The sequence below is a fragment of the Alligator mississippiensis genome, chromosome 7, assembly GCF_030867095.1.
Source record: "Alligator mississippiensis isolate rAllMis1 chromosome 7, rAllMis1, whole genome shotgun sequence".
Lineage (NCBI taxonomy): Eukaryota > Metazoa > Chordata > Crocodylia > Alligatoridae > Alligator > Alligator mississippiensis.
The window spans coordinates 11,047,713-11,061,654 of NC_081830.1; the positions used below are offsets into that span (position 1 = coordinate 11,047,713).

The window sequence follows — 13,942 nt, forward strand, 5'->3', positions numbered from 1 at the left end:
AGGAAGAGAGAAAGCCATGCTGGGACGGAGGGGTGTGGCCAGGCCCCAGCCCCTGCTCTGCCTGGCCTGGGGAAGGTAGTAGCATTGAATTCGTAAAAGCTTGAACAAGAATAGTTCTTTCTCTGAAAAGTGATAAACTGACGAGCTATAAATGCAGTCTGGGCTGTGTGTTCACTTACTCCTCCTGGTGCCCCCCAGGTCCCTGGGATTTGCAGTCCACAATCACAGCACCAGGACTCTTCAGGTTTGCTCATCACTTCTTCCTGCTTTCAGGTGCCTCTGGGATTTGTAGTCCATAGTTGCAGCCAGCACTAAGTTATAGCAGGGCAGGGCAGCACCCTACTCAGGGAAAGGTGAGTTTAACCCTCCTCCCTGGCCCCAGCTGGGGTTTGCCTGGGGGCGCAGGTGAGCCAGCCCTCGCTGCCCCAGGTAGGGAGCAGAGGGGTGGGGCCAGCCCTGCTCTCTGGAGCAGACAGCCCTGCCCTGCCCCACCCCGCCCCGGGCTACAGAGCATGCTGGGAGACTCCGATTTAACTTAAACCAGGAAGGGGTCTGGGCCAGAAGTTTCATAAACCAGTTTGACCTAAATTCGCTAAGTCTACATTCAACCAGGTTTATCTTAAACCAGTTTCAGCCATTTTGAAACTGCTTTATGTGCACTGAACTTCTGCTCTGTTACAGGTTTAAACCAGTTTCTGATCACTTAAACCAGTTTACATGTAACTTCTGCCCCTAGCTTTAGCTCTGCTCAGTCGATAGACTTTGGAATTGATTTGGCTAACTTGGCCTGAGATACGACATTGCAAAATAAAGGTAACTGTGGTGGGCTTGGCCAGCCCTGCCTGGGCTCCCTGCACGAGCTGGCAGGCTTGGAAGGGGCGGTTTACATGGAGAGCGAGGGGTTTTCTTGTGCAGGCTCCTGGAGGGAGAGCTTGGCTTTGTCCAGAGCCTGGCCGGAGGCTTCCCGAGGGTAGGTGGGCCTCATACAGGCCTCTGCGAATACAGTATTGCATTTATGGGGCTGCTTGTTGTGAACATTGGCTGTAGCAGGCTCGTCCCCTCATGGAGATGAGCCAATTCAGGACACCTCTGGTGTGGCCCATCCGGGGGTCCTGGCCTTGATTTGAGGAGCCCAAGAGGGACGCGGTCATAGAGGGTTAGGCGTAACTTTTTCAAAACAGCTGTCCCAGATCATGGAAGTAAAATCAGCGACTCTTTTTGTTTTCACCCAAATGCACTGAAATTGCACAAATTTAGCCATTTACATTCATTGAAAATTTCTCTTCAGAGTCAGCCCGCAGTTATGTCTGGCTGACCTGGAGTCCTGCTCGCGGAGCCGCGGCAGCGCTTCGAAGCGCAGCGACCGTTCCTCGAAAAAACCCTTCGGAGTCGCAGGGCCGTGTAGGTTTTTCGGTGCTTGCAAAGCAGCTGTTTGTCCTCTGCTTATGGTAAGCACCAAGCACGCGGCTTCGAGTCGTTTTTGTGCTGCGCACAAACATCTTTTCTATTATCATCTCCCTGTTCTGAACCAATTCTTTCTGGCAAGTTATGAAGCACCTGTTAGTCGCTCTTTGACTTCATATTTTTAGCGAGGGACTGTCCGGCTCTTTTTGCGGGCAGGCTATGAACGGCAGGGTTGACAATGCGTCTGCCATTGTTCAAAGCCCTCTGCGGGGTAGTTTCACAACGCCATCTCTGGGACCAAAGTCTTTTCTAGAAGCTTCCGTCCATCTTCAATTCTCTGATCTTTTGTGGGGGTTTTTTTTCTTTCCTGTTGTCTTTGAAGTTAAGTAATCCTCACCAAGCTTGGACATGAATGAGCTGTTTTCTCTTTGCTGGGCTCAGGAAAGAAGGGAAAGGCTAGTTAATGAAGTGGCAGGGAAGCAGTGGCAGCCATCTGCCTGCTGCCTCTCGGCAGGGTTTTTCCTTTCAAACCTGGCCGTTAAAATCCCTGTGGGGAGGTGAAAGGAAAAGCCCAGATGCCAGGGGGATGGCGGGGGAGCTGAGAATTGTTTTCCCTCAGTGCAATAAGGAATAGGCCATGTTCACCCCACCGAGGTCAGGGGCCCAGTGTCTGCTTTTCACTCGCGTGCAGTGGCCTCTGATATGGCCTCCCTTGTCCCCTGAGCCTCCAGGCTTGGTGGGCTGGCAGGAGGTGGGTCTCAAATACACCCTTTGTGGCTCCCATGTGTCCCACGTGTAGGCAGGAGTGGCCCTGCAGTTGGCACGGAGAGGCAGTGCCACGGTGGGCAGAGAAGAGGCAGCTGAAGTGGTCTGCACAGCCTCCCTCTCACCTGTGCTCACTGCCCTTTTGATTAGAGGCCTCGTTAAAAGCGGGTGGGAGGGGAGGCGCTTGTCCAGGGGACTGAGAGTTGGTCTGGGTGTGGGGGGGGTGAGGCCCAGGTCTCTTGGACTTCACTTTGGGCTGGTGTTATGGTGCCCTGAGGGCCTTCCTGTCTCCCACGGGGGGGGCCAGATGAAACTGAACCCAGGTTTGTAGGGGTGTATCTACATGTGCAATTAATGCGACTTAGGTAATGCACATTAAATCTAGTACCTCAGTACTAGAAAAATGTGCATTTGCCTATTTTAATGTGCGTTAGTGAAAAAGTATGGTTTTCTGTGGCAGTTTAATGCGCATTAAAATAGGCTAATGCACGTGTAGACATGCCCTTGATGCCTCTGGGGAGGAGCACAGAGCTATCAAGTGGATGACATGAGTCCCAACAGCTTCTGGTGAGCATGCCTGGGCCCTGCGGGGGCCATTTAAAGTGCTTGTCTCTTGTTGTAGGAGAGTCATGGCTGTGCAGAGCTGTGCTGGAGGACTCCATTAGCTTCAAGAGGCAGCGGAGGCTTTCCCAAGGCAGGGGGCTCTCGTGGTAATGCCACAAGGCACGTTATCCAGCTAGCTCTGCTACGAATAGGACACAGGAGGACAAGTGAGCCTTTCGAGTAGGTACCCCAGGTCTCCAGAGGCTTAGTATGGTCTGCATGGAAGCTCCTGGCTCAGGATTTGCACTGCCATGGGGACCCATGCTAGGTAGGGTAAAGTGAATGGGACTGCCTGTCCTGCAAACAGACCTTATTCCCTGGGGAGAGCAAGCAGAGGAGGAGGGGCAGGAATAGGAAATGAAGCACTTTGCCGGTTACTGGGTGCAAGCAAGGTGCCCAGAATGAGATCCTGGGAGCAGCTGGATTTATTCTCAACTCCTTTTTTCTGTCTTGCAGGTAACAGGAAGGAATTGATAGCCCAGAACCGAGGAGCGGGTGCCAGCAGCGATGGCATCTCTGCCTGTAGGTACGATCATCAGAGATGCTAAGAAGATTGTTTAGTGACTTGAGAAGCAGAGAAATAACAGTGCTAAATGGTCTTGCTTGTGGCGGTAGGGGTATTTCTGGTTCAGGCTGTCTGCGCTCAGCTGCCAAATAGTACTGTATCCTACTCCATGCAAGCAGCATTTGTTATCCAGTAGCTTCTGGTATTGTTATCAGCATACAGAGTTTTTCACAACTGGGGAGCTGGAACTAGGGTTGGGAAATCAGAGGTTTCCCTTAACTAACTGCTCAAACACCCCTGAGCACCCACAGTATATGCACTTTAATATTTCTATTTTGCCTAGCTGACCATGTTGCAGTCTTAAAGAAGCTATCCAGACAAAACCCTGTCTGTCGAGGTGAGGGAGTATGTCTGCTGGTCTGCCAGTCAAACATTAACCACGATAAGGAATCTTAATTTTTCTTGTGTTTGCCTGTCAACGCGATTCAGCACAGACCAGTAGCATTTTGCGAGGCTGCAACTGCAAGGATTGTGGTTACATACGCTTTCATTACACAGCTCTTCTGTTCTCAGCCTCAAATTTGGACAAGGTTGCAGGGCTTTATTCAAATGCTGTGTAAGAAAGGGGGTGTGATAGAAAAGGGCCTGATGCTTGTGTGGGAAAATTTGCCACCAGGGCCAGCCTTAACCCACTTCTGTGGAGGAGCACGTAGCTTCCACACTTACTACTCTCTGTCCTTGCAGAGAGGGCTTTGGCCTTCAGCACTGTTGAACCACAAATGGAGGACTGAGTCCATTTTTCAAATGAAAGGCTCCTATAAAGAACTTGGCATGTGGCAGAAAAGAAAACAAAGCAGCAAGAGACAGCAGCATCTAGTAGCTGGGGCATTTGACCCAGGAGCCAGAGACCTGGGTTCTCTTCCCAGCTCTGCTCCTGAACTGCTAAGCCACCTTAATCAAGAGACTTTTTCTGCTGTATGCCACAGCTTCCCTTCTCATTTGTCTGGTCCATTTAGATTCCATGATCTTTAGGGGAGGGCCTACCTTTCATGTGTGTATTCAGTGCTGGTTTAGAGTCATATTTCAGGTAACATGAACCAAGCTCGCTCCTCCAATGTGTCAACTGTGAGGACATCCGGATGGAAGTGACATCAATTTAAAAGATAACAGCAAGGTTATCTAAGGTTATTTAAAAGATAACAGCAAGGAGCAGAGAGGAAGGCAGATGCGGGTTGTTTTGAAGGTCTGAGGCTGAGGACTTGGTTAAGTAAGGCCTAGGTTAAAATTTTCAAAAGCACGTAAGTGATCAAAGAGTGTAAATCTCATTGACGGTCCAAGGGATTTGGAATCCTAGTGCCTGAGCCCCTTTTGATAATGTCTGTGGAGTATTTTACTAGAAGTTAAAAGAAGAGCTGGAAGTTAAATCAAGAGCACAGCAAAGACAATCAGCTGGGTTCCTACACCATCAAATCCCAGATGAAAGAGATGAGATGCTTTTCCATTGACAGCCCAAACCCCAAACCTCAGCTCTATCCTGTAGCATCAGTGATTTCCCTTGGCTGGAAGGGGAGAATGGGCCTGCCCTGGGTTCCCCCAACAGTGGATCCTCTCACCTACCTGGGTGTTTAGCTCCTAGGAAAGCAGTTTGTTTCTGTCTCCTGCTGGATTTTTCCCCTTCTGTTTGTGAAGCTTATGTGGAGGGGGAGGAAGAGCAGCCATTACCTCCACTCCAAGCAGCCAAGGATAATTGCCTTCTTCAAGGCTGTCAAGTGGGAATGAGTTGAGTGAGGAAAATGTTAAACAGAAAGCTTGGAGGGGCTTTTTAAGTCTCATGGAAGCACGAAGTGCAAGATGGGGAAGACACTGCAAGAGAGAATCCTGGATCCCCAGCAAAGGAGTCCTGCCCAACCTCCTACAGGGATGAGAACAGGGCTTGTAGTGGAAGTACACTCCTGACAAAAGCAATTTCCCTCCTCCCTGCCCTGCCACATGAAGGAGATCAGGAATATATGTGGTGCAGACTTCATCCCTTGAAAAGAGCGTGGAGCATATACCAGGCATATTTCATCTCTAGCACAAGCACCAAAAGCCCATCACAAAGATTATGGGCCCTTTGTGCAGGGTGCAGTACGTATGTGCAGTAAGAGAGAGTACCTGCCCCCAAAGAGCAAAGCAAATAAGGAAAGACAAAGGTAGGAAGGAGCTGTTTAGAGATGAGACCTTGAGATACTAAGTAACAGGCCAAGGGAAGGAGATGGGGCAGGAGCTTTTTTGGTTCGAGGGAGACTGGCTCTTCTTCATCCTGTCATCGGAGCATGGGAGCTGCCTAACAGACTGGGAAGTGCTGAGGCTGAAGTGGGCTTGGAGACTGGGGAGGGCATGTCCTGAAGACAGCAGGGTGGGTATCACAGAGAGCTCCCCCGCACCCAGTGAACGAGCCAGGCTCCTTGCCACCCACTTACAAAGCCAGCAGAAACCCAGGGCGAGTTTCCCTCAACTGGCAGTAGGAGGCAGCGACCATAATGGGTTCCCTCAGGGGTCTATCTAGAGTGCTAGAGTGGCTGAGCTGGATGAAAGAAGACCCCAAAACACATAGGACGTGGCCAAGATGGTGACGGAGAAGGGGCAGGCTGTAGGCTGAGGCCACTTTGATTGGGTGTCTGGGGCTTGAGACCTCCTGTCCTGGTTGTGAAGTAGCTGGGTAATGGGGTCAGGCTGGTGGCTGGAGCAGTGCATGAAGTGGAAGGAGCTGCTCAGGGCACAACCCTGGGGCAGCTGGCCCTGGATGAAGGTTGTGGTTCACTGAGATCCCTTGTCCCTTGTATTCCCCAGATTCCATCTCCCTTGGATGTTGCAGCAGGGCTAGCAAAGGAGGTGGTGGGTGAGCAGGTAAATCCACAGCTCAGTTTCCAAGAGACAAGACTCTGCTCTGGGCTTCCACCCCTGGTGTCCCTCTGGTTTGAGGTGAGTATTCCCCATCCCACCTCCCTTTCCTCCTTCTCTCCTGCCTCACCTAAGTCATTGCAATTCCTCCAGTCCCAGAGAGCACAGAGCCAGCCTCTGTGGGTCAGCAGAGGGCACTCTTGCTCCAGTCATTCCCAGAGCTCTGCCTAGCAAAGCATCCTCTGGTCCCTTTCTGAATCCAGAGGTGCTGGGCTTTTCTCTGTGAGGACAGCAGCAGACTGTTCAGAGCAAGCTGGGAGGTTCCAGGGCTATATAAAGTGGAAGGAAAATATAGAAGCTCACCAGGCTACAGCCTGATCTTGGGAAGCTGGCCAGACTACACAGCTGCCCAGTGCTGTGTGACAGCAGGGACACAGTTGTGGAGCAGTGGGAGAGAAGCACGACCTCCCCATCGTTTACATGGGAGGTCAGGCTGTGTGATCCCTGAGCATCCGTGTCAAGAAACATGGGAACAAAGCATGGAAAAGCCCTTTTGGCAAAAAAAAAGCAAAAAAAAGTGGCTCTGTTCTATTTCTGCTGCAACAATCCCTGAATCCTCCCTACTGTGAATGAAACTCATCTTGGTCCAGGACTTTTGGAGTGTGCGTGAGATGCCCAGGCTGTGCGCTGGTTCCACTGTTGAATCTCATCTTGCCTGAGAAATAAATGGGTGCCTAATTGTCCGCACCTTTGCAGGAACATAATAGTCTCTCATGCTAATAGCTCATGGTGATGTTATGTTAACATGGGGGTCACTTTGAAATATACCCTTGGATAATGATGATAAACAATGTTACTGCCCCCAGAGACATCAGCCTGGGATTTGGCCCATGTATTATGTTTATTATGTGGGCAGTGTAACATGGAAGTGTCCTTAACTCTGTATCCTGCAGGACAGGGCAGAGGATCCAGCAGGTAGGACACTGGTATGGGCTGCGGGAGCCTCTGATTCCGTCCCTGCTCTGTTACTATTACTAACATCCTGTGTGACATGGGGCAAATCACTTAGCTACTCTACATCTCAGCTCCTTATATGTGCAGTGTGGGTAGTAGGACTTCCTGATTTCTGTGGACCCTGCAAATATATACACATCAAAGTTTATGAGGCTCTTGACTGTGCAGGTGGTGGGGTGTGTTTGATCAGAACACTTCACCAGATTATGGACTTTCTTTCGTGTTAAAAATATATCTTGTTGCTGGGTTTTTGCTCTCTGTCAGTATTGCCAAAAGACAAACCTGTCGGGCACTCAGATAAATCAGTTCCCTTAATTCTGTTCTATTCCTGTCCTTGAGAGCTGCCTCTCACCAGAGCACATCTCCAAAAGCCACCTCTGTTTCAGACCGGGCAGTATCAGGAAGGGCCCAAAAGAAGCATTAGGCGTTCAGCCATTGGTTTTTAGGAGGAGCCATTTTCAAGATGCTGCCAGAAGATCCTTTGGTTTTCTGTAAGATGTTGGGGGAAACTGCAAGGTGGGAGGCAAAAGGGAGATGGTTCTACATAAGCCTTGGCACCATCAATAATTTTGAGAAACCTCAAGACTGCTCTATTTATGCCTGCTATAGCTTAGTGGAGGAGAGTGGGCCCCTCACCAGTCCCTAGGTTGTAGAGTTTGGGAATCAGGTTACATTTAAGATGGCTGCATTAGCTATCTGGAGAATGGCAGCTGGTTTCTTTGTGCCACTGGGCGACAATGAGGGTTAGAACCTTGTCCTTAATTGTAAGAGAGAGGTTTTCCTGTTCTTTGTTCTTGAGCTACAGTGTGGCATGGTTTGAATCTGCTATACAACAGACTGGGATGGCAACCTTAGCTACAGACAGGCAGCCTGTATAAAAACAGCAGAAAATATTTAGAGAGCCAAAATGGGGTTTTTTTTCCTTGCAAACCAAAGCAAGATCCCTACCTGCTAACAGTATACCAGAGCATCCCATGTATCACACATTGTGCCCAGTCCTTCTTCCAGACAGCTCGATAACAAAGCATTTTTCATTGGCACCCTGTAGGACCAGGGGCATCATTTTCGCTGAATCCATGGAAGCTGGCTTGGCTCTAGCAGGGTCCCTAATGGCAATGGTTTATATCATAGGAGGTCTTGACAGAGTGGTAGACCGTGCTCCAAGGAGTGTGTAAGCTTGCCAGACCCAGGTAGGATAGGAAGAAATTTGCCCAAGGTCACAACAGTAATCAGTGGCAGAGCTGGGAGTAAAAGCCAGGCCTCCTGAGCCATGCTCCTGTGCCCTGCCAGCCGTGCCACGCAGCAAATTGCTAATAACTTTGTTTAATTACAACCTATTTCCTCCCAGTCCTGCTGGCACATTAATTTTCAAGGAGATTAAGTTTAAAGAGGCAGAAGCTGTCTGGCAGTGAGCGCAGGGAGGGGAAAGGCAGAAAGAACAGGAGAGGAAGCCTGGCTTCCAATCAGGAGTTGCCGCTTTAATGCCCTGTCGCTCTGTAGCAGTTTAAGGGATTAGGCGCAAACTTTGCAAAAAGACACCCCCGCCGTCCCCCACACCCCATCACCCCCTTCCCCTCTGGTGCAGGAGGCAGCTCTCAGGCTATGCTGATTCACTAAGCTAAAGTAATAGCAGGGCTAGGAGAAGAGCTGCACAGTGAGCCCCCTGCCCAGCCACCCTCTGGGCTGTGGGAGAAGGGCTGTGCCTACCACCTCAGCAGGGCCAGGGGCTGGCACTGAAGTGGGATGGGTGGAAGGCACTGAAAAGCTGCTGCGGTGTTTGTCGTCTCCCTCCCCCATCCATTGTCTCCTCCCTTCTCTCCCCTCTTCTGGTGCCTGCTGAGGGGATGGGACAGAGCATTGGGCTGCCTGACATCACACATCAAGGATGGGGAAAAGCAAATGCAACCCCCACCCTCCCTGCAGCTTATTTATAAAGCAGAAGAGGCTGAGTCTTCCCCACAGCAAGGCAAGGAGGGAGCAACGCAGCTTCGAGCTGGAGAAGACTCAACTTTCCCTGAGAGGAAGCAGAGGGGTGGGTGGGAGGGGGAAGAGAGAGACTTAGGAAACTTCTTGGGCTGTTGTGAGCCGTTGCCTCTGAACAGAAGCACCTGGGGAGCATAGAGAGCGAAAGAGAGACAGAGAGAAAGCAACAGCCAATGCTGCAGGCTGCAGCCGTGGAGGGAAGGAAGCTGTGCTGAGAACCAACTGAGAGCGGAGAGACAGCCCCTATCTTGCTCCTGCAACACACAGCATGGGGAGCAGGGCACGGGCAGAGCTGCAGACTCCCTGGAGCTCCCTGGTGGATTCCTTTCTGACCTATCACTCCTGCCCTGGATTGGGCATCCATGGAGGCTTCTAATCTCTTGGACCTGAGGCTACAACGAAGCCGTGAGAGCACGGACGCTTGGCTCCCGGTCTGCGCTTCTCTGAGATTTACTCCCTTCTTCTGCAGAAGACCACCTCATCTTCTTTCCCTTCCACCCGGCAGGAGAAAGCCATGGACAGCCCTGAAGGGTACTCTGTCCAAGCCACTGCAGCCATTGCAGCCATCATCACCTTCCTCATCCTCTTTACCATCTTTGGCAACATCCTGGTGATCATTGCTGTGCTCACCAGCCGGTCCCTCCGAGCCCCACAGAATCTCTTCCTGGTGTCCCTGGCAGCTGCAGACATTCTGGTGGCTACCCTCATCATCCCTTTCTCCCTGGCCAATGAGCTGATGGGCTACTGGTACTTCAAGAAAACCTGGTGTGAGATTTACCTGGCCTTGGATGTCCTTTTCTGCACCTCCTCCATCGTGCACCTCTGTGCCATCAGTCTGGACCGCTACTGGTCTGTCAGCCAGGCCATCGAGTACAACTCTAAGAGGACCCCCAAGAGGATCAAGTGCATCATCCTCATTGTGTGGATGATCGCGGCCTTCATCTCCCTGCCGCCCCTGATCTACAAGGGGAACAAGAAGGACAGTCCGCCTGGCAGACCGCAGTGCAAGCTCAATGAGGAGGCATGGTACATCCTTTCCTCCAGCATTGGCTCCTTTTTTGCTCCCTGCATTATCATGATCTTGGTGTATCTGCGGATCTACCTGATTGCCAAGCGCAGGAACAAGAAGCCCACAAGCAAGAAGAAGGAGTCATCTAAGAAAATGACTGGCCCCACCTTGGAGACTTCAATCCAGGAGAAACTCTCCAAGCAGCTGGACACAGAGGAGCTCAATGGACATCAGGTGGCCATCAAGGAGGGTGATCAGGTGGGGACCCCTCCTCCTCCTGCAGACAGGACATCTCTTCTGAGATTGCAAGAGGAGCAGCAGCAGTCACCACTGCCAGCCATTATCAGCCCAGGTCCTAGCCAGTCCCAACCGGAGAAGAAGGAGTCTTCTGGCTCCAGCCCGCTGGAGCAGTCCCCTCATTGCAGCCACAAGCAGCGCAATGGGCACCCGCAAAGCTCTCCAAAGGGCATGGACACCCTGGCCACTGCCAAGGGGGAGGTGCTGCTGGTGAGGAGGGTGAAGACCCTGAGTGCCAACCCTGGGAAGAGGAAGACCCACCTCAACCGGGAGAAGAGGTTCACTTTTGTCCTGGCAGTGGTGATTGGGGTTTTTGTCCTCTGCTGGTTCCCCTTCTTCTTCCTCTACAGCCTGGGGGCCATCTGCCCAGAACTCTGCAAAGTCCCCAACAGCGTGTTCCAGTTCTTTTTCTGGATTGGCTACTGCAACAGCTCCCTAAACCCTGTGATCTATACCATCTTCAACCAGGACTTTCGCAAGGCTTTCAGGAAGATCCTCTGCAGGCAGTGGACTCAGACTGCCTGGTGAGACAAAAGTGGGGAGGTGGGAGACTGTAGGTAGTGGGGAGAGGGGTGGCTAGAGAGAGGAAGGAGGAACTGCATCCCTTCCACCGACTGTGTTAAAAATCCTTCTATTTATTCATTGGCTGATGTGTTTGGGCAGGGGACTCAAGAGTGCATTTTAAAGACTTGTTTTTTGGATCAGCCTTTGTTTTTTTTGAGCTGTCTCTCTGTTGTTTCCTGCAAAGGGTTGAAAAACCAGAAGCTAGGGCTGTTTTGCCAACATGTTTTATACTGAGTAGGGGAACCCTGAACATGTGAATGATGCACAGGGTGGGACAAAGTAGTCCCTGCTCACAAAGTCTGCAGGTGGGAGTGAATGAACAGCCTTTTGGGTAACAAAACTTGGAGTCTCAGCCAGTGCTGGGATGCAGATCTTTCCCCTTTGTCTTGTGGATGAGAAGTTGGATGACAGTATGTGTGTGGATGTCAGGGGGGAAAAAGTCTGTCAAGCCTCCCTCCTCTTTCCTGCTCCCTCCTCCTTGCTTAGGCAGGCAATGGCCAACTCAGTACCAGGAACAGCTGCCCTGTGCCCTTTTGTGCCAGCAGAACCCATGATCCCTGATGCATTTGCACAGCCCTCAAGTGCCAATGAAGAGCCACTGCAGCGAGGGCTTGAATCTGCAGGGCTCTGTTTCAGCAGGGTCAGGCAACCAAATCACAGCTGGCCTGGCAGGGTGGGGAAGGGAGGAGTTCTGAACCTGTTCCAGGCTGGGACCCACACGCCCCCTGTCCCATGTATCTGAGACCCACCTCAAGTTTGAGATCTGTCCCTTCTACCTTACCGAGAGTCAGCGAAATCCCCCTCCCTGGTCTAGCTGAGATATCCAAGACTTCCCCTTTCATCCAGCTGGGATCCAGCTTGCAGGGGTCTGCCCCAACTATTGCTTTCCTGCTTAACAGCTGAGTAAGCGTGAGCCTCTGTCACCATACCTTGATCCCCAGATAAAGAACCAGTGCCAAATCCCACTGGCAGGAGCCCTTGTGTGGACAACTCTCCCACAGCTGCCTCCCACATGGCAGTCTGTTGAGTGTGGGCTTACAAAGGTCAGTGGCTATAGGAGTGGTGTCTACATTAGCGCCCCCACTATTGCCCTCAATAGACCCACTCTGGGGTTAGCAGTAATGAAGTCTGGGGTGGGCTCAGTGGGGTGCACACAGTAGGGGCTGTCACACTGGATGGGACCGAGAGGAGAGAATTTTCCTCTCTTTGATTCCTTTTTTTCTTATAAAGGGAAGACTCTTCCTTCCTTCCTTCCTTCTCTATCATTTTCTTTATTTTCTACACACGCTATGCTCCTTCCCTCTTCTGCATGTACCCCAGTCCTCCTCACCTCTCTGCAGAACCCAGCACAAAATTTGTGCTCAGATTTTTCTGTGAAACTGGAAGTCAGTAGGGTCAGTCCTGCTCCCTGCCCCCACCTCCCTTGTATTTCATGGCCTTATGGGCGCTCCAGGACTTGGTCATGATTTTGCTCCACAGCCTCTGACACTTCACCTCTGGGGTCAGCATCTCCTCTAGTGGTTTGTCTTGCCGCTGTTCATATGCTTCCCTCAGGCTGAACCAAATGCTCCCTCCAAATTAGGTTCTGTTCACGAGGCGGAAAGCAGGCATTAAATCAAAACACCTTTAGTATGAATGCAGGTGGCGGAAAAAAAGCAGATAGTTAATCAGGGAAGTGTGAGTTGCTTTGATATTGTGTTTCTGTGTTTGAATCACTGTAAAAAATGACATTATAGTTTAATTTTGCACATCAGCATTGGAGCTGGGAGGAGGAGGGAGACTGCTGTTTTTACACTTCTTGGTTATTGTGGGGTCTTTTGTGTAATCATCCCCCGTAGAGCTATGTTTAATAAGAGGAGATCAATACCCGTGGCGTGGGTGTGAGCTGTGTCTCACCCAAACATACCTGCTCTGATGGGATCCAGAACCTAGAAGAGTTGCCCTTGGCATGCAACATTGGGGGTTTTTTGTTGTTTTTTTATTTTATTTAAGTAATCCTATCTCACTGTAAGCCCTTTACAATGCCATGTGCCATGATCCTCACTTTGCAGGTGGTCAAACTGATTCTCAGAATAGAGCAGGGATATACTAGGGGTCAGGAAGCAGGGAAAAGAAACTAGGCATCCTGATTCTCCATCCTGGTCCTGTGGACTACACCAGCTTCAGCTGGCTATTGAAATCGCAATTAGATGGTGAATTTTTAAGCACTTTGATACCGTCCGTGGCCTCCGCATTGAAATTCAGTCAATCCTTTTGGCACGCAACAGAGAAATGAAGTGTCCTGTGAATAGGTTTTGCCCCCATGCTGGTGGGAAAATAGACCTGGGGGAGCGGAGGAAAACTGATTGCTTGCTGACCCTAAAAACGTCAAAGGGGACTGTGGGGTGGGCTGGCTGTCCCTAAACCTGTTGTATAAGCGGGCGTATGCATCCAACTGGCCTGGTGTCTCTGATCATCCATTCCCATGGAGCAAGGGAATGGCATACAATGGGGCCAGGGGTTGGGTGCCTCTTTGGACCATGCGTGAGTCTTGCTGCCTCATGGCCCCATTTCCTAACGGAAGGAACTGTGTTTTTCCCCATGTCCGGTGTATGGAGTGATGTTTATGAAGAGTCTGAGCTATTTTGACAATAAAAGATATTTTGTAATAAGCCCATGTGTGCACTCTTTGAGGGCTGTACCGATGTGCACTGCTTACCCAGCATCTCAAAATGGGGGCGCGAAGTGCTTGGTTTGCAGTGGGGGAAACTGAGGCACGGGGAAATGGTGTTATCTTCACTGAGCCCAACGAGCCACGCTTGAACTGGAAGCACAAGGAGTTCTGGGGGACCCGTCCCACTCTCAGTTCCACGCTCCTTGTACCTACCCCCCTTTCTATAGGAGCCAGAGCAGATCCTTGAGAAATGTAATGCCCA

At 50.9% G+C, this 13,942-nt stretch overlaps 1 protein-coding gene across 1 annotated transcript; it reads left to right on the forward strand.

The window, feature by feature from the left end:
* The first annotated feature begins 3,208 nt into the window (after nt 1-3,208).
* On the forward strand, nt 3,209-13,678 carry ADRA2B (adrenoceptor alpha 2B). The gene is made up of 2 exons (XM_006276216.4): nt 3,209-3,298; nt 6,110-13,678. The coding sequence occupies exon 2, from the start codon at nt 9,672-9,674 to the stop codon at nt 10,989-10,991; it is 1,320 nt and encodes a 439-aa protein (XP_006276278.1). The 5' UTR covers nt 3,209-3,298; nt 6,110-9,671; the 3' UTR covers nt 10,992-13,678.
* Nucleotides 13,679-13,942: the final 264 nt, after the last annotated feature.